This window comes from Candoia aspera, chromosome 13, assembly GCF_035149785.1.
Source record: "Candoia aspera isolate rCanAsp1 chromosome 13, rCanAsp1.hap2, whole genome shotgun sequence".
Taxonomy (NCBI): Eukaryota; Metazoa; Chordata; class Lepidosauria; order Squamata; family Boidae; genus Candoia; species Candoia aspera.
Window position 1 is genome coordinate 19,819,447 of NC_086165.1, and position 26,762 is coordinate 19,846,208.

General features: G+C 40.1%; 1 protein-coding gene across 4 annotated transcripts in view; it reads right to left on the bottom strand.

Annotated features, from left to right (window-relative positions):
* DENND4A (DENN domain containing 4A) overlaps window positions 1-26,762 on the bottom strand; it is a 79,517-nt gene that overhangs the window by 26,307 nt on the left and 26,448 nt on the right. For 2 of the 4 annotated variants that reach the window (XM_063314412.1, XM_063314411.1), the window contains exons 1-7: window positions 25,394-25,626; window positions 23,632-23,807; window positions 20,353-20,453; window positions 16,484-16,702; window positions 15,007-15,152; window positions 9,707-9,840; window positions 6,540-6,675 (exon numbers count right to left, since the gene is read on the bottom strand). In XM_063314412.1, the coding sequence (XP_063170482.1) occupies window positions 6,540-6,675; window positions 9,707-9,840; window positions 15,007-15,152; window positions 16,484-16,702; window positions 20,353-20,453; window positions 23,632-23,807; window positions 25,394-25,585 (1,104 nt within the window). In that variant the 5' untranslated portion in view covers window positions 25,586-25,626. Of the gene's footprint in view, window positions 1-6,539; window positions 6,676-9,706; window positions 9,841-15,006; window positions 15,153-16,483; window positions 16,703-20,352; window positions 20,454-23,631; window positions 23,808-25,393; window positions 25,627-26,762 lie in introns of those variants that run through there. The other 2 variants (XM_063314414.1, XM_063314413.1) reach the window with 2 other exon arrangements.

Below are 26,762 nucleotides of genomic sequence, written 5' to 3' on the forward strand. Positions count from 1 at the left end.
TAAAATACCACCATTTGAAATGCAAACTATTATCAGGTGAAACCATTTCAGAATGACAGCATGGCAATACTACCAATATAGCACATCAACACTCATCTGAAAGGTGAAGAATGTGAAGACAAGGGGAAAATAAGCACGTTAACGGTCGCTCAGACCACAAGGCAGATAGATAAGAGTCAAGGTGCCATCCTGACTATTAAACTAATTCTGCAGAAAACAATTACAAGCCACTCATTAGATTTGCCGTACAAACAATAGATGTGTAAAATAATTTTCATTAATTAAACCACAGGGTAGGCCTATCATTTATTTCTATATAATCACATTTTGCTCACAGAAACGAGAAACAAATGAAGCTAAGCAAGTTTACTATCCCAATTAGAGGTGAATCCATTTCCAGCTGGCTGCAGTCACTGCTACCAGAAAACATTATTGCAATCATAGAGAAGAAAAAAAACTCCTGGTGAACCACTTTGTCTCCGGTTATTCCAATACCCAAGATGACAGAACAAGACTACAATATAATCTGCAGAGTTTGAAAGACCGGGCTGAAGGGAAGAAGATTTCTTTAGTAGGGAGAAATGTAAGTTATTACATTTAGGGAGGATCACTACATGGCACATGCTGGAGAAGGACAGGTGTGGTTAGAAAGCAAGCTGAACTTCAAAACACCTGCTAGAAGGGCTAATACAGTTCTGGGTGGCATTAGAAGAAGCAACGGATCACAGATACATGAGATCCTTATTCTCTTCTATGCTGCATTGGTGAGACCACACATGAAGGGCAGAATACCATCCTGGGGACCATATTTCTAGAAGGATATGGACAGGTAAGAACAGAGAAGTATGGAGATAACCTTGAAGGAGGACTACAAGACCAGTTATGTAAACACCAGCTGAACCTTAAAAAGGTGAGGGTGAGAAAGAAAATCAGGGTTGCCCCAGTTTGATTCTCTTGGGTTTAGAAGTGGGGAGAGAGACTCTGTCAGGCTTTCAAGATTCTGTTATGCAACAACAGAGTAGAGTTCTAGTAGTCCTTGCGGAGTCCATTTCCTGACCCAGGAAGGACTGAAAGGTTCAGAGGAAGGTGGCAAAGATGATGCAGCGTCTTGAGGACATCACTATGAAGACAGCTCAAGGAGAACATCCGAACTGTGATGTTCAGTCTGGAGAAAGGATGATCAAGGGGAGACATTCAGCTGCATAAAAAGGTGCCACAGAGAAGAAGATTGGGTACTACGTTCCATGGCCACAGAAACTAGGATCAGAAATAATGGGTAGAAGTTGCAGCTACCTAGATTCAATTAAAATATAAGGAAAAACTTCCTGATGGTAAGATCTGAATAACAGTGGAACAGTCTACCTATGGAGGTTGAGAGTTTTCCATCTCTGGAGGCTTTTAAGAAGAGGACAGGCAGCCACATCTCAAAGATTATTTAATAGGTTTTCCTGCACGTTGCAGAGGGTCCAGACTAAATGCTTCTTGGGGTCCCTTCCAACTCCATAATTATATGGAGTTCTACGGCTTTCCAAAACTTGAAATAAGTTAGGACCATGAGAAACATGAAGCTTATGAGAAACGTCAAGGAAAAGTCTCTCAATGGTGACACGATGGCCATATGACATTTTGAGATTCAAAGTAGTTTATTTCTGAATACCAGCTGCTGAGGAGCAATATTGATGGAGGCTGGTTAATTTTAGTCTCAGCTTGACATTTTTTCCAGATGCACTTATTTTGGCCACTATGTTAGAAACAGGACCAGGCATAAGTGAAGCTTTGCATTTGATCTGGTAGGTCTTACTTTAAGAGTTTTATTTCTCTGAGATTTGACTACACTTTCTATTGTTGAAAAAAAGAGATTCTATTCCCCAAAACAGAAATGAGGATGTTGGCTGGGATTCAGAGAGTTCTTAGGAGCAACCAAGAATGTTGTTAAATGCAATGGGATTTTTAACATTTTTTCCTTCAAAACAGCAGATTCCTCTTTCATTTCACAATGTACTTCTGACCCAGATAGTCATGAGACAGAGTTGTTACAGAAACAAACACAAAAGCAACTTGAGCACACAGAAAGTACTTGCGTAGTTCTTTTGACTTACATTCTTCACCCAGAATGGCTCTGAAGGCCTTATAATTCAGATTACAGCAGGGAGACAATACTCAGAAACTTTCACAAATATTTTCTTATTTCTGGAATTTGAAATTTAAGGGTGGCATTTATGTTCATAGCTGCTTAGCAATTTGAGGGACATTCAGCTCTGCTTATTTTAGTGCTTGTATCTTTTTTCTAACATAAGGGAGCATATGTCTGTGTGGGAATGTTCATTACCATTATCCACATTATAAAAAGGAGGTATAAAAATAAAACAGGCTTATAAATGAACTTAAAATGCTGCCAGCTGGCAGAGCTCTCCTGGCGGCTTCTACAGATCTTGGGGCTCCCTGGATCACCCTTAATCATTCTGGGTGAATAAGAAACAGTCGTAGAGAAATATGGTCATGATACGAAACCTCTCAAAAGGAAAGCAACAATCTTGATTAAAGATCAAGATTGTTAAAAGTAAAGGGAAGGAATATCTGATTGAGGTTAAAATAGATGATGTTATTTCTGGTAACCCTTAATGCAGGGTTCCTCAACCCTGGCAAAGCTGGTTGGGGAATTCTGGGAGTTGAAGTCCGCACAGCTTAGAGCTACCAAGGTTGAGGAACCCTGCCTTAATGGACTTTTGCTGACCAGGACTGAATGACATGGTTTTAAGGATATGTCTATAGGGTAGATGAGAGATGTGATATGGGATGAAGAGATTGTTTGTTTATTTTAAGAGAAAGTGATAAGTTGTTGAAATTGGTTTAGACTTGTTGAGACGAAGGGGAAAGCTACTTCTTTGTATTTCTTTTTTTGTTATTCTTATCTTTTCTTTTTTCTCTATTCTTTCCTTTATATTTGTCTTCTTTCTTTTTCCTTTTCTCCACTTTTTACTTTTTCTTTCTGTCCTTTTGTTTTTTGTTTTTTGTAGTTTGTATTAGTTTTTACCTGTACAACTGTAATACTTAATAAAATTGTGGCAGAGTGCTGGAAAGCATTTGGCCCGAGAGATCAGAAAAGACACACACCAGGCATTTCTATAAAAATAAATGTATTTACAGAAAGCACAAAAACATATGTTACAAGCTTGTGCATTCACACACGCTCAGAGAGGACTGGGAGGAAGGCTGTGTAGAAAGGAAAACCGAAATTAACAAGCCCAGGCAAAATACCTCTCCAGGGCAATTAAAAGCTTTATCTTATATGGTCATGCCTTTTCACCCCGCAAACTAAGGATACTTAAGTTTGACCTGTTCACCCTGCCAGAGTGACTTGTTACCATAGTAACATAGTGGCTTGGTCCTTGCAAAACAATCAAGGAAATGCAGGTTCTGGAAAGGCAGATAAAAATTCAGGAGAAATTTATTTTTAAAAGCTCAGAGCAGTGTTTCTCAACCTTGGCAACTTTAAGATGTGCGGACTTCAACTCCCAGAATTCCCCAGCCAGCCACGTATCTTAAAGTTGCCAGGGTTGAGAAGCACTGGCTTAGAGGATAATATTCCTTCCATCTCTTCAGGAGTCAACCCCACCTCAGTTTAGTGATGTAGCTTTAGTGACATAACATGGCTAATCACAGCTGCAGCACAACAGTTATACTGAATACCAGAGCCAAAATATCCGGAAATGTGACATTAGATTATAGTACTGAGTGAGGAAGGGGGGCCTGGCTTCTCTTTAAAACTCAGGACAAACATCCAACCTTTGCCCGTGTCACTTAGAAGCAGAGGGCATCCACCACTTGACGGCACAACTGAATCCTGCAACGGCCCGGTTGCATCTCATTTTAACACCCAAGTTATCAATTTAATATTTTTCTTAATTCTCTTTTGCCACTGCCATTGTTGTATCTCTCTCAATTCTTTTTTGCCATTGCCATATCATTCTAATATATCCATTAATTCTATCCTCCTTCCTAAAATTAGCTTTTTTAAAGTAACACTTTATTCCTTATATTCTTAGCATTATCCTTTTGTCAGTAAAGTTTAATAAATTTATCCCAATTCTCCACAGAATCATGTTTTTTGGAATCTGGCCTTACAAATTTTGTTCTTTGTAATCACTCTGGAAGTCTTAGCCAACAAATTTTTTTAAAAAAGGTAACCGGGGTCAAAATTCAAGAATTGTTGTTATTGTCATGCAAATGATGAAGTATAAACAATGAGAAATCATAAAGGTCCACATGGCAGTCGATGAAAGTAATCAAAGGTGTTGGTTACTTTTCCAGATACAAAATCAATGAAAGAAACCAAAGGTAATAGCAAGGAACTTAACTTCCAAGGAAGAAAATTTGTGGAAAACAAGACTGGCTGTGAGATAACAAAAGGTCCAGTGAAGTATTTAGGATTTTACTTGACAGGATACAATAAAGACATATTTCAAAACAATTACAACAAATTATGGAAGGAAATGAAACAAGACATAGACAGTTGGAAAAGCTTAAAACTGTCCTGGCTAGGACTTATGGCAACAATAAAAATGAATATATTACCCAAGATGAACTTCTTATTTCAAATGGCACCAATTCAAATCCCAGATAAAACATTGCAGAATTGGCAAAGAATCATTAATAGATTGACATGGAATGGAAAAAACCAAAAGTAAGATTCAAAATTTTGCAAGTTGTAGAAGGGAGAAGACAACTAGCTTTTCCCAATTCAGATTATATTATAAAGCAAGCTGTTTGTCATGGATACCAGAATGAATAAAATTTCCTATTTATAGAATATAAACTACAGAAGGAACAGGCTTAGCCAATGGTCTTCACAGATATTTATGGTATAAAGAAACAAAGAAGACAAGAATCTGAAGGTACATATTATAAAAGAAAGTCTGCTAAAAATTGGGAATTCCTTGAAGGGCAAGGATAAATCCAACAATTTTACCACTCACATCATTGTCAAATGCTTTTTATTTCAAAGACCATTATGGTAAGAAAGATCTGATTACATATGCCAACATGATACATCTGGGCTCAAGAAATAGACTAAAGGCACAACAAGAATTGCAAAATGAAGGAATCTACCATAGTTAATAAATTTGCAAGTCACTGGAAAAGTAAAAAGTGACTTTAAAGAAGGAGGGACCCATCTAAGAAAGACGATAGAATTTGAAATACTTATACAGAATCAAGATAATTTATTAGCACATATTTAGAAATTGTTACTTAAATATGACACACAGATAGAACCAATGAAAAGCTGTATGGTAAAATGGATGCAAAATTTCAAAGAAGCATTAACAGTGGAACAATGGGAAGATCTATGGAAAAAAAATCAGAAACACTTAAAGCAAGTTATAATCTGAGGGGAAAATGGTACAAAATGTTCTACAGATGGAATATAACTCCATCAACAGTTATGAAGATGGATAAATCATACACCAATAAATGTTGAAAATACCACAACCAAGAAGGAACGTTTTATCGTATGTGGTGCTTATGTAAAAAGGCTCAAAAGTACTGGAAAGGAATACACCAAAACATTCAAAAAATTCTGAAAGTAAAATTTGAATTAAAACCACCATAATGTAATTAGGTATGATTCCAGAAACTATAAATGAAAAGCATTGCAATTCAGTAAGATATATGCTGACAGTAGCAGTTTATCCCAATTCTGTATGGAATCATGTTTCTGTAATCCACCCTCACAAATTTTGTCGTTATTTGAAATCCTATGCATTAGTGTCATACATAATTCTGCTTTTGCTTTAGAGTTCCTAATTCTAGTCTCTGTTTTCTTTTTTCAGGTATAAATATTTGAATCCACTACCCAGAGTCATTACAGAGTTAGTAAAATTATTATTAGACCAGGATTTCTCCACCAGGGTCCCATGGCACCCTCGGGTTCCACGAGAGGCCGCTAGGGGTTCCCCGGGAGATCACAATTTATTTAAAAAATTATTTCAAATTCAGGCACCTTCACATTACAGAGGTAGGTTTCCTTCTTTATTTTTAGTTTAAGAGCACCACGAATGCCTGTAATACAGGCCTATCCAAGAAACAAATATAATAATTTTGTGACTTCCGGCCTCTATTTGAGCCTGAATGTGCAGGGGGGTTCCTTGAGGCCTGAAAAACATTTCAGGGGTTCCTCCAGGGTCAAAAGGTTGAGAAAGGCTGCCTTAGACATTTAATTTAATTTATAAATAAATAAATAAATCTGAAACATTTAAAGGAATGTGTACAAATACATTTGGGGGCAGAATGTTTCAAGCAAAATGTTCCTGTTTACCACTGTAATACAGCCTACAAAAGATAATCAAAAGATTATCCAAATCAGATTTCGTAGTGTCAGTCCGTAGAGTAACTCAGAATCACATTTAACAATTTCTTCAAGATGTTTATCTAGGCAAGCTACCCTAGTAAGAATCCCACTAGATTTTACGGGCATCTAATTTGGTATTTCTATTTTCATCTGTGTTAACTCTGTATTATACCACAAGCTTAAAAAGTACCTGTTTCGTTCTCCTGAACACTGGCAAAGGGCTGTTCGGGCTGCTGGCTTTCGAAGACAATTTGCTGTTTTGCGTTGTCAGAAGTCCCACTGGCTGTTCAAATAAGTTTTGCTTTAGTACCGGAAATCCACTGTAGCTAAAGACGAACAAGACACACTTTTATTTGCTTATACTCAACATGCCCCTGAGGGCTCCTTCCTACTTTGCTATTAAGGTAGAACATCTGGAGCATGTCTAGAATGCTTATTTCTTGAGTGGACCATTTCACCCATAATATGACACACCAAGGTCCTGAGAAGGGCTGCTACTTCTTAGTTGTTACTTAATTTTACTTACTTATTTACTTATAAAATGTACAGGACACTGTACATTTACTTCAATTTCAGTATTTAACCATGATGTTTTTTCATGCGCTATTCAGTCAGATTGACAACTTCATTAGTATTGACTACATTTATAAATGTAGTTTATACATGTTTTATTTACAGAATGTACAACATACATTTTGTCTCAGAAACAAACACTTCCACGGCTCAGGAATAACCGTATCTGAATTCTGAAATCCAGCTGTCTAGACTGACACCATTTGCTTGGGCCACTAAATGGCAACCTCTGACAAGTCCAATGCTGTCATCCCTGACAGTTGCTCCCCAAAGTTTTTATTTATTTTATTTATTGAACTTCTCAACCGCCCAACTTGTACACAACGACGCCAGGCGGTTTACAATAACAGCCAGAAAATGCTTGCTTGTCATCTGATTCTTTTAGTTGAAGATGCCAGGAACTGCATTTGACACCAGTGGATGTTCTCTGCTACTGAGCTAGAGAACTGGTACTGGTGAGAATGAGAAGACACGGCAGACTGACCTGGAGGACACCGCTTGAGGCTTTGAGGTCTCTCCATGTCACTGTTCAAGGAACTAGTTGCTGTATCGGACACTACACTTACTTCAATGTCAGTATTTAACCGTGATGTTTTTTCATGCGCTATTCAGTTAGATTGACAACTTCATTAGTATTGACTACATTTATAAATGTAGTTTATAAAGCTTACTTAGTTTCCAATGAACTAGCAGAAACAATAGCCCATGAAAATAGATGCTCATTTGGAAGAGAAAATTAGACGGTGGACTAAAAATGGAGTCTCAGAATAGGGGAAAAACAACTGGAAAAAAAAATCTTGTCTGGGACATCAAATAATTAAATTCATCACATGCATTTTATCCTAATTGGCATGACAGACTCTTCAGCTGTTACTGAAGTACAATGAAAAGGCTCCCCAGGCTCAAGTAAAAAAAAAACTGTTAGAAAGGCTGGTCCACACCAATGACCTGTTGGGGCAACTGCCAATAGCTGTGTTCCCTCCCAGCCATTCTGTATCTGTATCTCCCAGCCTGTATCTGAAGGTAAGGAGACACTATCTGGTTCCCATATCCCACCAAGCTCTAAATCTGGGTGAGTGCAGCACAATTAGGGGACGCGGTGGCGCTGCGGGTTAAACCGCTGAGCTTGCTGATCGGAAGGTCAGTGGTTCGAATCCGCGTGACGGGGTGAGCTCCTGTTGCTAGTTCCAGCTCCTGCCAACCTAGCAGTTCGAAAACATGCAAATGTGAGCAGATTAATAGGCACTGCGCTGGCGGGCAGGTAACGGCATTCCGTTTAGTCATGCCGGCCACATGACCACGGAAGTGTCTACGGACAAATGCCGGCTCTTCGGCTTTGAAACGGAGGTGAGCACCGGCCCCTAGAGTCGGACACGACTGGACTTAATGTCAAGGGAAACCTTTGCCTTTACCTTTACAGCACAATTACTGGGTGTTCCCATAATACGTGCTACCCAAACAAATTCATCATATCATGTGGTGTGTGGTGGCCTGGTTCACCCAACATGCAAGACAACAGCTAGCTTTTCAAAGACAACCAGAAACAATTGCTGTCTCTCAAAAAACACTGTCCTGTGTCCCAGCCAAGCATTTCTCTGAAGCCCAGGAGAGATAAGGCCTCTGATAAAGACTGCAAAGCAAAGGCAGTCATGTGGGAGAAAAAGCATCACTCGAAAACTCTGGCTGGAAAGTACTGAGGCTTCATAAGTCATCATTTGCACTTTTAATTATGCACAGAAACCAACCAGAACCCAACACAGTCAGAACAACACCTGGCATATGTTATATAAGGCAGATCTTAGCAGCCATCCTGGTCATGACATGAGCTGAAATTTTGAACCTCTTTCAAAACGAAGCTTGATATAGATAGTTCTGCAGTAATTCAAGCTGGATGTGATATAACCCTGTATGACTGCAGCCTGATCATTGTTCATCAGGACCCCTCACTGCCAACTTTTGAAGCTGGCATCTTCAGATCCTGTCTAGAGTTTTGTACATGCATTTGAATACACATGGAAATGTCCTAGTACCAAATCCGTGCATAACTAAAATGTTCCCATTTAAACCCACTGAAATTACTGCAATCAAGAAGACTAAAGCAGACCCCATTAATTAAAATTGCTCAGCTGTAGAGAGCCATAGAAATGACAATGGATAAACTATACAGCAAGAGTTACAGAAATATGTTTTAAGCCCGGGAAATGAAAACATTAGAAAGAAACTCGAACTGAGTCCAAGTTAACTCCCTAGGGGAGGGAGGCAAAAACGAGCTTTCAAGATTCTCTTATGATAGCCTAGATCAGAGTTTCTCAACCTTGCCAACTTTAAGGTATGTGAACTTCCACCTGCTGGCTGGGGAATTCTGGGAGTTGAAGTCCACAAATCATAAAGTTGCCAAGGCTGAGAAACACTGGCCTAGATCAAGAAAGGAGAGTCCAGCATTCTTACAGAATCAGTTTCCTGACTTGATCTACCTCGAAAGGCTGCCATTAATTCATTAGCGGTTCAGTCTGTACACTTCTTTTTCTTCAGATGTCTGAATGCAAGTAACCCTGTTTGGGGGATCTAATCTAGCAAAGAGAAGGTTCTGTCATGGAAAATCAAGACTTGGAATTTGTGACGTTCAATTCCCTCCCATGTAGAAGTAAAGCACCAAAAACCGCTAACTGTTTCTGGCAAGATACAGTTTCTGCCAACCCAATGGAGCATGATACAGAAAGTCATTTCAGATACCAAAAGACAAGCAATATTTCCCCAGATGTTTTGAAATGTTCCCAGGATTACCTGTACTGAAATGGGAGCTCCTCTCCATTGGGCAGATGAGGAATCTCTGGGGGTGTTATGAAGACGGTGTGTTCACTCTTGTGGGACTCATCAAGTTCTATAAGCCGTGTCTCACCTGTCCTGTCCATATCCATCTGTCCAAAATGGATAAAAATGTGTTATATTTCTGGCTAGGAGGTTAAGAACCCTTCATTCAGTGAGCTTTTGCAAACAGTTGCCAGGAGGCAGGTTAAGGGATAACATTAAAACCTCTTTTACAAACTACTTTGTCTTGATTTGCTGGTATTATTTGTAATTCTGCCACCATTCTACCCATCTCTTAGAAAGAGAGGAAAATTCTCTGTCTTGGATTACTTTTTAACTAGCTCTAACAGGTTGTTTTCAACATCTTTCTTCCAAAAGATACCTGCTCCCGGAAAAGACAGCTTTTGTGCAGTTTTAACCTCAGCAACTTGAAGATGGGTGGACTTCAACTCCCAGAATTCCCCAGACACCATGTTGAAGTCTACCCATCTTAAAGCTGCTAAGGATGTGAAACACTGGCTTTCAAGTAATATTCTCATGCCTGGAATTATTCTGCAAACATTTTTGCAATTACTTTTTCAGCCTCTCTGCAGAGACAATGTGAAGTTGTTATTTTTGTTGGATTTAGATATTATTTTAAATCAAAAAGCTTACTGGACCAAATTAGCTGTGTTTATCAGCATTATACCGGAAATTCTATGTGAGCTTCCTTTGTTAAAAGCAATTTTTTTCATAAGATCCGGTATCAGTGTAGGCTGACACTCACTAGAAAACATGTTTTCCTGCCAGCTGAAGAACTGACTTTCATCAATAAAATAGCACCTAGGGGAGCTGGCCCCCTTTCTAGGGCACGCGGGGAATGTGCTTAATTTTCACTGTTCATTCCTCTCAGGTGCCTGATAAGTAGTTTTCATATTTGCAGCGGTTACCTCAAGGGTATTCTTGCAAAAATAAATGTTCCTGTCTTCAAAAGACTTTCACAGCACACAGAAATTTCAAGGACACATTCTGAGAAGCAATGAACATGTTAATTACCTGGACAGATTATAAAATCTCTCAGAAGCAAAACGGTGATGATAATAAACCTCATTATATAAATACATTATAAATGCAAGCAATACTGAAGCTACTACAACACCATCCATTATTCCACTTGTTTGTTCAATGTCTGATGCAAATACCACATCAACCAGAAGCTCAAAAACTATTAAGGCTTGAATGAGAATGGTGCTTGGGTCAAGACCATACACAAAAGGAAAAGTGGGAAACCACAATAATAAAATAGAAGGAACCAGAGAAAAATCTAACTATTCTGAAGTTGGTTAACCTCCCCATCCAGGAACAGAGGATCTGGCAGGACAACCCCACTTCATGGAGAATGAAAGAAGACCTGGACTTTACACTGAAGAAGAGATTGACCTCAGTGACCTAGATGGTCCCATCCAAGGATATGTTTCTGTGATTTATCATGAAGTTAATCTATTCTTGGAAGAGAGGGATGGTAAAAAAAGAGGATCCTTTGTCATCCTGAGGAGGAAGTGTCTATTTGGTTCCTCATACTATTTGCTGAAGTCCTCTATCCAAAAGGCAACTCTCCTGAAGTGAAGGTATCTGGGTAACATTACCAGACCAGGTGGGCATAGCAATCCACATGATTGCTCCATGGTTGGTGGCAGGTGAAGGAGAACGTCACTTTCCATAAAGACAGCTGAAGAGAACACTCCACTTCAAATGGGTTGCGATCCTGGCAGGGGAGATATGTGGTGTGACTCATTTGCTAGGCTAATGCAGTCTTGAAGCAACAACCCAAGATGATTTACAAAGCTTCTTTTCTAAGACATGCTCACTTTGCATGTAACACACAGCATCTAATCCCCAGTCACTTTCTGTTCTTAGGTTATGCTTGAGGGACTCTGGCCAGATCTATCCTGTCACTCTTTTCCCTGAGGAAAAAGAAGAAAAACATACGGTTCTGGTGTCTACCAAATGGAGAGTGATTATGATAATACATATGCAATCCATGTGAAAAAAGGGATGAGCAGACACTTTTTCTCCCTTCCAGAGTGACATGTTATCTGCTGAAGCAAAACAACAATAGAGAGTTTTGCTGATACTTTAAGAATATACTTTATACTCTCAGTTGATACTTTAAAGTTGATACTTTGAAAGCTAACAAGCATTGTGTGGTGGAAGTTTCCACAGACAAATTCCTTCCTTGCAGACCTACTGGCATTAGAGTCTACAAACTGTGCAAAGTGATACAGGTAGTCCTTGTTTAGCGACTACCTCATTTAACGACCATTTGCAGTTACGACAGTGATTAAAAAGTAACTTTGTGACCAATCCTTGCATTTAGGACCTTTGCGAGTCTGTAAAGCAAAGGAAAGCTGAAATAAGATCATAAGCACAGTCGCAGTTTCACCTAGTGACTGCTTCACTTAATGACTGAGTTGCCGGTCCCAACTATGGTCACTAAATGAGGATTACCTGTATTGCTCATGAGGGTAAGAAAGAGAAAAGTCAAACTGCAGAGAAAGGTTAACACTGTAATGTCTAACTGAAATCAACAACCTTGTTTAGAAAAACTATGCGCTATAGAAAGTTTGATCAAAAGAATCTCTGAAAAAGCCATTTCACAAGGAATGTCATTAACGTGACAAACTTCAGATGCAAACAGCCACGCACACACATACACACCTTGGTTAGATCAAGACAAATAAAGATTTTGCCAAGCACTAGGGCATGGATATGCAAATTCCCTCAACTGGAAGTGCGACCAGGGTGTGTGCAGTGTATCAGAACCTCAACTCCAAAAATGACTGAAGCCAGGGGCAATTTTGGAAGGGGCTTTGCGGGATAAAACGGGCTCCTTACGCAGCTGCAAGGCTGAAGGTACAGATAGTCCTCAATTAATGACGGTAATTGGGACCGGCAACTCTGCTGCTAAGTAATGTGCCCTTTGGAAGAAGCTACCCCCGGGGGTAAGACAGGCCCCCACTCTCCCGGCCTTTCGGAAGGGAGGAAAAACATGGCTATGCCACCTGGCCTGGGGTAGTGGGGGGGACAGCCATTCACGGGGGTGGTTGGCCCCGTCAGGATGCCAAGATTAAGAGCTTCCCATCTTGAATTGTATATTGTATATTGTATATTTTGTATATGTATTTATATTTCTAGGTATTTATATTGAACGGTTTTAGTGATTTGCTATTTTTATCATTTGTAAGCCCCCCAGAGTCATGGTACGCGAGATGGGCAGCAAATAAATTTATTTAATTAATTAATTAAGTGGTTGCCAAGTGCGACATCCGGTGACTGCAACAAATGGTCATTAACCGAGGACTACCCATACTCCATTTTCCCCTCAAGATGCAAAAACAAACAAAATGCAAAACCAAAACTCAAAAGTTTGGCTTCTCCAATTCTGGGCGGGGTCTGTGAATTACAAAAGGGATGCTGGTGGGCCGCATGTGTCCTGGACAAAGCTTTTCACGTTCCTGATGTAGCTCTACCAGGTGCTCTGAAGAATTTGCTGGCCTGCTAGAATTTGTGCCACATTTAAGACCAAAACTGGGTTGCTAATTTCTTGAACTGTTTGGCATTGAAAATAATGTGGAGAAATCACTGAAGGAACTTCCTTGCAGAGGGACTTCCTCAACTGCTTTGTGGTTTAACAGATGATGCATTTTTGACATCACTGGTTGTCACCTGCACCTCACAGCTCAAACAACTCGGTTTATTAATAAGCTACAATCTCCACTGAACAATGACAGTGCACTTTCTTGGGCACTGCGTGGCAGACCCATACTTGGATAACTTGCATACAGACTACCATCCGATCTGAAGCAGTTTCTCACAAGCAAAAGAAACAACTTGACAATGCCACTAACATGGGAACCAAACCCTGCAAGAAACCCCATTGTCTACTTTGACTTCATATTTATAACAGTAGCACCATCAAAGGGCCCAACAACACACAAGGCTTGAGGTGCCTTCAAATTTAACACTCTTCCTCTAATTTGATATACACCATCATCTGCCAGCAATGTCCCTCTGGATTCTAAGTAGGACAAACAAGCCAGACTTTATGCAAAATAATTAATGGACCCAAACTTATTGCAATCAAGATGACTACTGTAGACTAGATGAATTAAAACTGGACCCAGATGTCAGCTATGCTCAAGATCACACTTTATTGTTAGACCTCAGTAGCTTCTTTTGGGCAAGTTATGGTAGGGCCTACCATCCTTCCCAAATGCTGGTAACATCCTGCAGTACTCTGGCAGCTTCCATGGAATTGCCTATTGCAGTTGTTGTTGATTTCCTTGGATTTTCCCTTTCACTGAAGAGCTTACAAGTAGGAGGTAGAGATCTAATAATCCTTCTGTTACCCAACCCAATCTTCTAGACTGCTCTGAGTTCAATAGTGATTTTGTATTCCCTTGCATCTTGCTTCAGAGCAGCCTTCCTCTGCCTGGTGTCCTCCAGATGTTTGGGTATTATCTCCCTATATCCCTAGCAGGCATGCCCAGATTGGATAAGATGAGGAAGGTCCTCTCCTAGATCAGCCAGCTAATTCACTGAAGTGGGGGAGAACAAAAGGAAACAGGTCAAGAACCCTCTAGAAACTAGTATGGTCTAGTATAGTACTAGAAACTAGTATGGAGAACCAGTGTGGTCTAGTGGTTAAGGTGCTGGGCTAAAAACCAGGAGTCTGTGAGTTCTAGTCCTGCCTTAGGCATGAAAGCTGGCTGGGGGACCTTGGGCCAGTCCCTCCCTCTCAGCCCAAGAGCCAATCAGGCATGGCAGGAGAGTCCTAGTCCCGCCTTAGGCACGAAAGCCAGCTGGGTGCCCTTGGGCCAGTCACTTTATCTCAGCCCAACCCACCTCACAGGATTCTTGTGGTGGGGAAAATAGGAGGAGGAAGGAGCATGAGGTATGTTCGCCACCTTCAGTTATTTATAAAAATAATAAAGGCGGGATAAAAATTAAATAAACAAACCAACCAACAATAAATAAATGTCCTGCCTGGTAGCTCAGTGAAAACAAGAGAACAGTCATACCTTTCAAACCAACTAAGGAACTGAGGAAGAAAGATAGGCAGAAATCAAGCATTATTCCTTCCTTCCTGAACAAGTACCTTTTCCTAGCTAGCCATTTAGGCAACTCTCAGCCGTTAGTGGTGAGAGTCACTCCGTGTTTTATTGAGCTGCCAAAATCTTTGGAGCAACAACCATAGTCAGATGTGGTGTGATGCGCAAGTTCACGTGCACACTTACTTTACTTACACAGTCATCAAAAAATGCAAGGCTTGCATCTTTATCGCTAACAAAAGAGCATTCTTCAATGAAGCGAATGAAGATTTGTGTCTTGGTCATCATAGTATAAAACTTTTGATGCGAACGATCACGGCTTTTTAAGAATCCTGTAAGATTAAAACGAATAGTGACATTACAGATTCCACTGGCAGAGAAACAAAGGGCAAATATTCTACCAAGAAAAAAAAAAGAAGGAAGAAGAAACAAAATCAAACACAGCAAATTCATTCATACAGTCACTAAGCTGTATATAGTTTGATGATGTGATATAAATTTAGCAATACATTCAAACAGTGCCAGATTCACAATACTCCATTTTGGATATGTGTTCCTTGCATATTAAAGTGTAATTAGCAGACTGAGTATTAGCACTGCATCATGGGCTCTTCCCTTCCCTTCATTATCAGTCAGTAAATCCAGATTGTCTTGAATTATGTTTTCTTGTTTCATCTAAGGCTTACTACTGTTCACATCAGACCTGAAGCTGGTTCTGGTTTAGTAAACTGTGATTTAAAAATCCAGGAATTTACAGGGAAACCAGGTCACTCAGTGGTTTCCTAGGGTCAGTTGACAACTGGAGCTGTATGTAAACCCAGCAAATAAATAAATAAATACATTCATTCATTCATTTATTTATTTATTTATGGTCAATGACCAGCAATAAATGAATAGAGTGTACTTTCATAAGGAACGCACTGAATGTTGTTGGCATTTTCACATGTGACATTTAAACCCATTTTGTTTTAAATAGGTTGCTAATGTCAGTGAAACTTTGGCCAAAATGTCTGTCTGGTTTCTTTTGGAAATTTTCTCTGCACTATTCTAATGAGAAACACATTTCACTTTGTAATCTGAAGTTCTGGTGACAACGTGATAGTATTATTTATACTATAGTATAGTATAGTATAGTGTAGTATTATTTATTTATTTATTTAAATTTATGGGCTGCCCAATTCTGCAGCATACAAAACTAGAGAAAACATAAAAACAGCTAAAAACATTAAATCGATAGACAGATATTTATGTCTATCACATACAACAGCCATTTAAAACTAGAACTGATAAAATTTATCCACAAGGAAATTATACATAGACTTAGACTGTCAAGATCAGAAGCAATTGTAGAGCCTTCAAGAGAAGCAACTTGATTCTTGCTGGATGCTTTGTTCATATCAGGGGTGTCCACAAGGGAGCATCAAAATGGTGGGTGTGGCTAGAAAATTCAAGCCCCACCCCTTTTTACATGTGTGTAAGGCACGTTAAAAGGGGGCATTGTTTGGATCTCCTGGTGGCACCCACCATTTTGACACTACTGGCACCACGTATCCCCACAGACGCCCCTGGTACACTGATGCCTAAGTCATGCTTTCTATTTCAGCCCATGTTCTATATCTTTAACCAAGCTGCATGCTAGAAACAGAACAGCCTCAGTATTTACCTTGCAGTTCAAACAGGGAGCTTGCATCGGTTGCCGTTTCAGAAGGGGCTTGGGTAATAGGCCTTAGATAGGATCTGTAGCCTTTTAGGATAGAAGCCATAAAAATGAGAAAGGCCTCTTGAATTTCCATATCTAACAGATGCAGCTTCGAGCCTGAATGAAAATCATACTCATTCATGGCCAGTTCCATTAAAGCATCATCTCGTGGTCTTTGCTGCACTGTGGGTAAAAAAACAAGTGGAAATGCCAAAAACGTGATTAGTAGTGACCACAGCCATTTCTTTCTCCTCTGTCAGGCTGATTTCATGGCCTGGTTCATCATCTGACCTCACTAGATGCATTGTACTAGCAGTGAGAAGGCCACCACTCCCTGCCAAACAACTGCAGGACAAAGCCACACGGTGTAATTCAAAGGCACAAAACCCTGCCGCCACTGAGGTGCGGTTTTCTGCTTCAGCCACAGTCAGCATCTGAGGTCTGTAAGGACTCTCTAAGCACGCAGCTCTGCTTGCTGGCCAAGTTCTCCATATTACCAAAATTGCTAAACGAACATCATAGAAGGACCACTGCTTCCACACTAATGTCGGTCCCCTCTAGCAACAGAACTCAGAGGCCAAGGAAAGTAAGAAGGGAAGGCTGAGACCACAGGAGGGAGATTTGTCCTCTTATTGCTCATTCTCTAGATCTGACTTATTTATCTATCTATCTAATTTGTCCCTGCCCATCTCCTCCCTTTGGGGGACTCAAAGCAAATCCTGCTGAACGCTGATGAACTGTGGAAAGATACAGGCCCACCTGAAGCCTCTCAAAACGCATGAAAGACTCAAGTAAACCTGTTTAGCTTTAGAGGACCACCATTTCAATGGAAACAATGACAGAAATGGTTTGTTATCCCCCTTCAGATGTCCATGGTTTTGAAATGCAGAGATTAGTCATCAGGTTTCAGCCTGGATTCTCAGGGCTGCTCTAGCGCATAGTGGAATTGGCATATAACTCCTGAACTACATGGAATTCATTACAGAAATATAACGATATGTCATGTTTAGTACAGCCAAAAGACCAGGACAACGTGGAAGATTTTTTTAAATAAAGGAAATCAGTAAGATCCTTGCTCCTCTGACCTAGACTTTTTGAAAAAAAGATCTACAAATTGATTGATTTATTATATTTTATCCCATATTTATACTGGCTGGAATTTCCCTTTTTCCATGTTTGTTGTTTATTCATTCAGTCGCTTCCGACTCTTCGTGAATTCATGGACCAGCCCACGCCAGAGCTTCCTGTCAGTCGTCAACACCCCCAGCTCCCCCAGGGACGAGTCCATCCCCTCTAGAATATCATTTTCCATGTAGAATGGACTTTATATTTCAGTGTAATTTATCATGCAGCATTTTTTTTGCAGTGTTACACTAAACAGCATGCTTATCGCATATCCATTTTTAAAAACATCTATATTTTGCTATCTGTATTCTGATTTGATGCTGTATTTCAAAAATTAATGACATCAAAAGGAAAAAAATGCAATTAATAGCCAAAGAGCAGCCAGACAGAAATTTTTTTACAAGACTACATTTACATAATATACAATACTATACAATCATATAAAAGCAGTAAATTGCTTATTTCAAAGTTCACCAATAAACCAAGCAAACACAATAAACATAAATCTTAACTAAAGAAACCTTGTATACATAGACACGGACATATATTCATGGATAGGCATGCACGCATACGCATTTACAGCCTAAAACCGATCCAAAACTGACTGAGTTAACATTGTAGGAGGAGAGGTGTATTAGTCCAGTGTTTCTCAACCTTGGGAACTTTAAGATGTCTGGACTTCAATTCCCAGAACCCCCCAGTCAGCCATGCTGTATTAGTTTATGATAGCAAAAAATCAGGAATCTAGTAGCACCTTTTCCAACTACCATGAGTGAAAGTTTGCCCTTTTAATAAAATGTGTTCATCAGAAAAGATGCTTCTAGACTCTTCCTAATTTTTTGACAAGGGTTAATGTTTAAGGTGGGATCAGCTAAAAATCGGTCTGTTCTCAAAAGCTGGACAGATGTTATCTTGTGCCAGTCTCTACTTGCTATAATACAACATTTTGCCATATTACATGTAATGAAGTAATTTTATCTAACAGCAGGAGAGAAACATAAAATTCCTCTGGCCAACTGGGAAAATGCCACAGGAAGAATGTAATGTACTTCGTGCTAGAATCCCAATAAACAGTACAATAAAGTAAGACATGAGTGGCATTTCCTTAGCCACAAGGGCAAACATATATTTTCTGGGAATATTTCAAAATCCATTCTGTAATACTGCCAATGGGAGCACATCAAATCTTATTTTTACCGATGGTCTACTGCCTCTTACTTCCCAAACACAGGAAATAAGACATGCTAAGCAGGTTCTCTTAAGAGCCAGGGAAACTGCTTTCTAGCTTCCTCTATAATCCAAATTCTTGTTGATAAAACTATATCCTTATGGCCAAAATGGTCTTGGTGCCCCTTTGCTTGCTCATTGGCCAGAGAAAGTAAAAATTCTGCAAAAAACTGAGCAAATGAAGCTTTAGAAGCACAGCTTGCTTCTACGTAGATTAGAAATTGAGTTAACAGAACAGGAAGAATTTATTCTTCTGCTAGTAGCTGGCAATGACTAGCCTAGCTTTTGTTTCTACCTTCCGAAGTCTGGCTTCTAGTCATTAAGCTGCATTTGGAACACATCTGGGCAGCTGTAAAATTGCTCCTTGGAACTTCATTTGCACCAGTTCAGGTAATCTGTAGTTGGGGAAAGGGCCAGGCTGGGCACCATATAAAAGCTATGCCAATGATATTGTCTGAAATAGTTTAATGATAGCAGGTACCAACAGTAACTATCTATCTGGAATATATTTTTAAAAGTCTGTTATGAAGAGTATGCATTATTCTGCCAACAAACAATATTCCACTTCATTTGAAAAAAACTGGCTTCGTTCCATCTACGTTATATAATTCAACCCATTTTTCATTATAGTTGAATTTCCCATCAAGGAACAGGAGGAATGGATTGTTTTCCAGTACTTAATATGGTATGGCACTGAGGCTATGACTATTTCACACTTACACAGGCATGTTTTTAATAAAGTCTAAGCAAAAATACCAATGAGCCAATGCTGATTTTTTTTTACATTTTTCAGCTCATTTAAATGTAGCTACCAGCTTGAAGTTGTCATTTTCCAAGTCTGTTTTCAACTATTTTATGTTTTCAGCTCTTATGCTTTCATAATCCCGTTTGTGTCAAAACCACCTAATTCACCATTTTCTCACACACGTGGCCAAATATTTTCCCATTCCGAGAATATTACAGATTTCCTTTCAGCTTCTTCACTTAACATGTAGGTTTTTTCCCTTGGAAGGAATATTTTTCAATGTTCAGTTTAGATGTTTCCTGACTCCCTCATATCAGTCTTCCCCAACCTGGCAACCTCCAGGTGTGCTGAGGCTATAATTTCCTTAATTCCCATTCAAACTGCCTGGGGATTATAGGAATTGTGGTCCCCAAAAATCTGAAGGACACCAGTTTAGGAAGGATAAATGCTTCTAACTTTGTTTTCTGACCTTCCTTTTATATAACTGCAGTTGCAAGCATCCAAAGCAAAAGAGAAAATAAATATACAAAGCAGCCTTATCTTGATTATTGATCCATCAAGATAGTTCTTACATCAATCATTTGAGATTTGTTTGGGCTACTTCCCCAAAGTCCTAATTTTCCCCTTTATAGTCTGAATCTAATTTTCCACTGCTGCTCCTGAACACCCACAAGCGTTTCACCACCTAAAACACAATAACCAACACAGATGCCCTTTTGGGCCTTCCTCTACTTACATGCCGCTAGCTGCTGATATAAGTTGTTTAGAGTGTTCATCAACTTTTTACAAGGTTTCTTTGGCAAGATCTTCCACGCAATCGTTCTCTTATCTCCTGGCCTGGAATCAAAAGAGAAGTATTACGGATTGTGTTTCTGAAATACTTGGTCAAATCAGAGCACCGCAGCTAGAGGTATATACAGCTTCAGTATTGTCAACTGAACCTGCTGCCTCTGAGAATGGTAATCTTCAACTAATAGCTTCATTATATAGTTCATATATAGCATTCAAATAGTTTCATTGAATCACAGGATCATAAGACTAGAAGGCCCCTTGGAGGTCTTCTAGTCCAACCCTCTGTCCAGACAGGAAGTATGCTGTCAATATCTGATTCCCAAAATCCATATGGCACAATTTGGATTATGACATGAGTAAAACTGAATATCCAACCCTGCACTTTTCTTTGCAAGAAAATCATTCCTATAATCTAGAACGGGGCCTAATTTCTGCTTCAGGTAAGGCTGGTTGGGAGAAAGACCAGGTGTCTCAGGGGCGAGCAGTGAATGAACAGCCAGAGGTGTTATTCCCACGGTTTAACTGATCAGTCCTTCAGTGGCAATACAGATGGGATGACAACTGCAGCAGGGATTTTCCCTCCCCAGTCTGCCTTCAGCTCATATAAACAAGAGGAGAACCAAATATGAATACTTATTCCTTTCCTTCCTGGGTCCATGCATTCTGGCCTTCTAGCTGAAGCTGTTTAATTCACATATTATGCACAGCTTCTGCAGGAAACTCCTGGAGCTTGCTTGCTTGCTTGGCAGATTCATGGAAGAGAGTTCCATTTTCCTGCAGTGGGTGGCTATTGCTTGGTGCAAATGATGGGTTCCTCACTTCAGGAATAGTTAACTCATGGCATATTGGTTCTGTCTAGTACTCAGCACCCTGCTTGTAACTCTCCAGCACTATCATTCAGTGGCAAAATGGCCAAATTTCAGGCCTTCTAGGGGAGTTTGGGGCAATTTTAAGTGTGGGTAGAGAATGACTCTGCTTCCTACAGAAGCCTCACCTACTCATCCTCACCCGAAAAGGTTACAAAGGACTGGAAAATGCCCTTCCAGTGACATTATGGTTTTACTGGGCAGCCTGCTGCGGTCCTCTATAAGGTCCAAAGGCCATGCTGTGGTGCCAGCGTCTGAAATGTTGCTTTGATTAGACCGGAGCACTAAAGATGTCCTTTGGGCAAGGAGTATATAGGCTGCTCACACCCATCTGAAGGGTTTCAAAGGCTGCCCAATTACTACCCCACCTGCCAGTCCTACACGCAGATTGGGACCTAAGCTCTGGGTTCATGAAGTGCACAAAATCCACACTTTCTTCCCACTTAAAAACAGTTCAGAAACCGAATCCAATCCCATGGCCAAATGAATCCATTACAAGGATTCCTTGGTCCCACAAGCTCTATGAAGAATAATTAAAGGATCCACGTACATTCAGCCTGCAGAAAAGACAGCTGAGGAGAGATATGATAATAGCCTTCAGATACTTGACGGGTTGCTACACAGGTACGGACTTATTCTCAATTGTCCCAGAAGGCAGGACCAGAACTGTAGTTCAAGGGTGAAAACTACAAGGGAGGCTAGACATCAGGAGGAATTTCCTGACCATACAGTGTCAGCTATTAGAACAGGCTGACACAGGAAATGCTGAGTTCTCCTTTGCTAGTGGTCTTCAAACAGAGGCTGGATGATCGTCTGTCAGAAATACTCTAATAGGCATTGCACTGAGTAGAAGGTAGGACTAGTTGACCACTAGTCCTTTCCCACTCTGATTCTATGCTTCTGTGCAAGAGAACTTTGGAATTCTCGGTATCTTTACCAAATACGATACCCGGGATCTTTTCAGGGAAGCTGCATCAGTTATGCATTTACTATGGTACAAATATATTCTCACATTCACTTAGATGACACAAAGATGCAGATGTCCTTCTATTTCCCTGAATAAAGGTAGCCTCTCTTTTCCTTTTCAATTACAGGTGGTCCTTGTTTAACAACCACTCATTCAGTGACCATTTGAACTTACGACGGCACTGAACAAGTGATAGTTACGACCAGACCTTGTACTTACAGCCGTTGCAGCATCCCTGCAGTCACATGATCACGATTTGCGACCTTCCCTGCCAACTTCCCACAAGCAAAATCAGTGGGGAAGCCAGCCGGAAGTTGGAAGTCACAGTCACGTGAGGTCCTCGCTTAGTGATCTGTGTGGCCCTTGTTTAACAACGGCACTTGGGACTGCTGGAACTGCCGTCACTAAGTGGCAGCTATGTGGTTTTTCGACTTGTTGCTTAACAATGGAGTTTCTGGTTCCAATTAGTGTCATGAAACAAGGACTACCTGTACTGTACCAAGATTAACCATGTGTTATGCACCACGTCAGAATTTCAAGTTGGGAAGCAGTTAAACTTAGAATAAATTAGAACTTGTTCATGAAGACAATCTCCTAAACATTAAAGACAGACGTATTTCCTCTGCAATTTTTCCTTTTGCTAGAGACTGTAAAGTCTAGACCATCAAGAACTGTGTAAGAAAGTTCCCCTTTTGTATTTCATCTTAAGAAATTCTTTCACCGCATGGATTTCAACTTTTTGTTTTAAGAAAGCTTTTCTAAACTCCTGCTAATAATGGAAGACCATCTGCTGATTGTTCAAAAGATTAATTTTTTCCTGGACTGGCAAAAAGAAATTTCTGAGGCAACCAATGTATCTACTGTATGTCATTCACTAATGCACTATTCCTAAGGCAAGGCAATAAAAGGCGAGACAATAAAAGAAAAAAAACAGGATAATAGTTCTTACATGGGCATTTATCCCCTGATAACTGCATTCTAGTTCAGCATGGAAATCATGAGGTAAAGGGCCAATTATTCTCTCAATCTCTCTTCCCAATTTAAAGCTAATGGTAGTTCATTTTACAGGGCTATTATAACAACATGAAATGGGTGACAAGCACATGATAAGCAATTATGCTTACTAAATGCAATTTGCCTGTGTGAGAGATCTAATACCCATCGATTAAATTTTTTTCATCTTCAAAACAATGCTTTTTAGTGGAATCAATTCAGAGGTTCAATTGTCAGTTTTCTAGTGCTGAGTAATCAAGTGACATATGTGCAAATGTGAATGGACCCTCAATCCCCTTCTCTGGTAAATAATTTAGCAAACATAGGAAAATTAATTTAAAGCCTGCCCCTAAATTATTGACAAAAAACAAGCAAACAAAGCTCTCCAAATACTTACTGTGAAATGGTGTTTGTATCTAGGTCAACGCAGCTAACATCTGGGGGAGGGTCATAGAGATCAAAATATCTGGAATCAATTCCTACTATGAACGGACACGGTGCACTCAAAACATCAGCCAGGGCTAAAGGGCAGAGAGGAATGTACGGGCACGGCCAGTGGAAAGGAAATATCATCTTTGAAAAGAGAAGAATGCAGGCCTTGAATACAGATAACCAGATGTGCTTCGAGAAGAACAGAGTGGACAACCTGTAGCTCTTGGACTAATTAACTAACTAACACCCAATCTTGCTGAGAGGCATGTTGCAAACCCCGTCGGTAAGAGAATTCCATCTGGCAGGGTCCAGGAGGCGGGCCTTCTCTGCAGTAGCACCCGCCCTCTGGAACATCCTGCCCCTGGAGGTTAGCCCCATCGTTCCTGGCCTTCCAGAGGAATCTGAAGATCTGGTTCTGCCACCTGGCTTGGGGCGGGGAGGGGAATACTCACATTTGGGGATGGCTAGTGCCTTAGAGTGCTCGTCGCATACAAGGACTGACTTGGCTCATTTGCCATTTGGATTCTATTTTTATTTATAATTATTGTCTATTTGTAATTGCATTTTTATGTATCATATTTTTATATATTGTAGTTATATTGTATATTGTTTTATTGATTACCTTGTTGTAAACCACCCAGAGTCCCCCTGGTGGGAGGAGGTGGGTGGTGACAAGTTTGATAGATAGATAGATAGATAGATAGATAGATAGATAGATAGATAGATAGATAGATAGATAGATTTCAACACATCCCAAGATATAGGGAGAGAGAAGGTGTTCTAATGAGGACAAAGAAGGTCTCGGACTATAAATAGTTCCTCCCCACAGTGTCTTAGCTCTTGGCCTTCCGACTACTTGATTCAACCCAACCCATCACGAGGACTCCAACATATTATTCCTGGAAAAGGATGTTTTTTTTGACAAAAGAAAGGCTGCCTGCCTCTGATGAAAGGAGAAAACCATGTTCTGCTATCAATACCAGTGCATCATTGTGGGAAAATAGCCATTCCTTTCTTTTAAAATATTAATTAGCCAAGTGGATAGATATCATTGGGAAGTTCTCCTCTGCAAACTACTTGGAATAGTAATATTAATAATAACCCATTATGATTGATTGATTGATTGATTAGATGTATAGCCACCCTTTCCACCAACAAATGATGTTTTCTTTATCTCTGTTAATGTGTACAAAAACCTCACAGAGAACCTGTGCCCAAGGATTGTGCTAACAATATGAACTAGATGAATAGTAAGTGACAGATATGCTCCACAGCCATCTGTACAAACATCCTCAGGAGGCAAAAGCAGAACAAACAAAGTATTTAAAACATGACACTCAGCATGAAATAGAGGCCAGGAGGGGCTTCTGCTAGCTCAGTGGAATTTTTGACTTCATGTCTTTGAACGACTGGCCTTCCTACCACTCTGCAAATGGTGTTTGAAGCTCCTGCTCAGTTTGAACTGCAGCTGGTCATTGAGCAAAACACTCTAAAATCCACGAGCCGAAGAATTTTGCAAACAGCTGTGGATCCTAGGCAAGGAAGCAAAGCCACAAACCCACTCAAGCCCATTTTGTATTTAAGTAAAGTAATAATAAATTCTGAGAATGAGTTTTAGTGCTCTGAGCTTTAAAAGACATTCTACAGCCTGTTAATTGGGGGGGGGGGGTAGTGGTTCTGTATATCTTAATTGGAAAGTACTTTTTTGAGAAATTCACACAACTTACAGAGACCAGGGCTTCTGTTACGCTGGTAAGGACCGAAGGACGTAAAGAATGGATAAGGATTTTATGTTCAGTCACGGCAAATACAAGGAGATTTACAGAATTCTCAGGCCCAAGGTTCTGCAGAAGAGCAGAAAACTTCCCTCCGCTATTATGCAAAGGAAGAGAAACAGTTATAAATATTGCGCATGCCATTTTCCTTCCAGGAACCTGAATCACATCTCTCCCCAGTGTTAGCCTAGCACTGAATGACTCAGCATAAGAGCTATGAAATTACTACTGTGAGTAACGCTGAAATTACACGGCACAGAACAGATTAAAAAACAGTTTTCCATCTGCACTCCATTAACTTTTAAATAAAGTTGTAGAGTGAAGTTTGTAATTAATATGTGCACATGTAACAGCCAGAACTGACCTTAGTTCACTGAAAACAAGTCGCTAGTGATAAAACGAACCAGAAACAGAACCCTTCCCACACCATCTGAACCTGGTCTCCCACTTTCTTGCTTTCAACAAATCAGGATTCATAAACCAATAACAAATTTTGATTTACTCCTAGCTTTGATTTACTCCTAGTCACACTTTCCAGGTTTAGTGTGTTTTACCTCCTCACCTGGAGAAAACAGCAAACTGGAAGCTGCTTTTCATAAGATTTATTTACTTACTTACTTACTTACTATACCTGTCAACTGCCCCAATCTTACATCTCTGAGTGGTGTACCACAAAATGAAACAAACCAAAAACAATACAATAAGCATTGTTTAAAAATACAAGAGAAAGGTACACATATATAGGTAGTTCTCAATTTATGACCATTCGCTTAGTGACCATTCAGAGTTACGGCAGTGCTGGGAAAAGTGACTTGCGACTGGTTCTCGCACTTACGACCATCGCAGCATCCCTCGGTTATGCGATCAAAATTCAAGCACTTGACAACCAGCTCACACTTACGACGGTTGCAGTGTTCCAGGGTCACATGATCGCCATTTGCAACCTTCCCAGCCGCCTTCCCACAAGCAAAGTCAATGGCGGAAGCCAGATTTGCTTAACGACTGTGGCATAAAATGTCATAAAATTGGGCATGTCTCACTTAACAACTGCCTCACTTAGCAATGGAAGTTCCAGTCCCAATTGTGGTCGTAAATCGAGGACTACCTATAGAATAATGCCCATGTGCCAATTAGCAAGAGCCCAAAACTGGTTGAAAAAAGGCAGTTTTTACAGTCATCCTGAATATGAGAAAGGAGGGTGGCATCTGAGCCTCTGGACAGAGGCATCCATGGGTGTGTCAGAGGGGTGTCAACAGAGGGCAACTGACAAGAGCAGGGCTACACAATCACAACACAAGCTCCGTCCCCACAACGCCTGCAT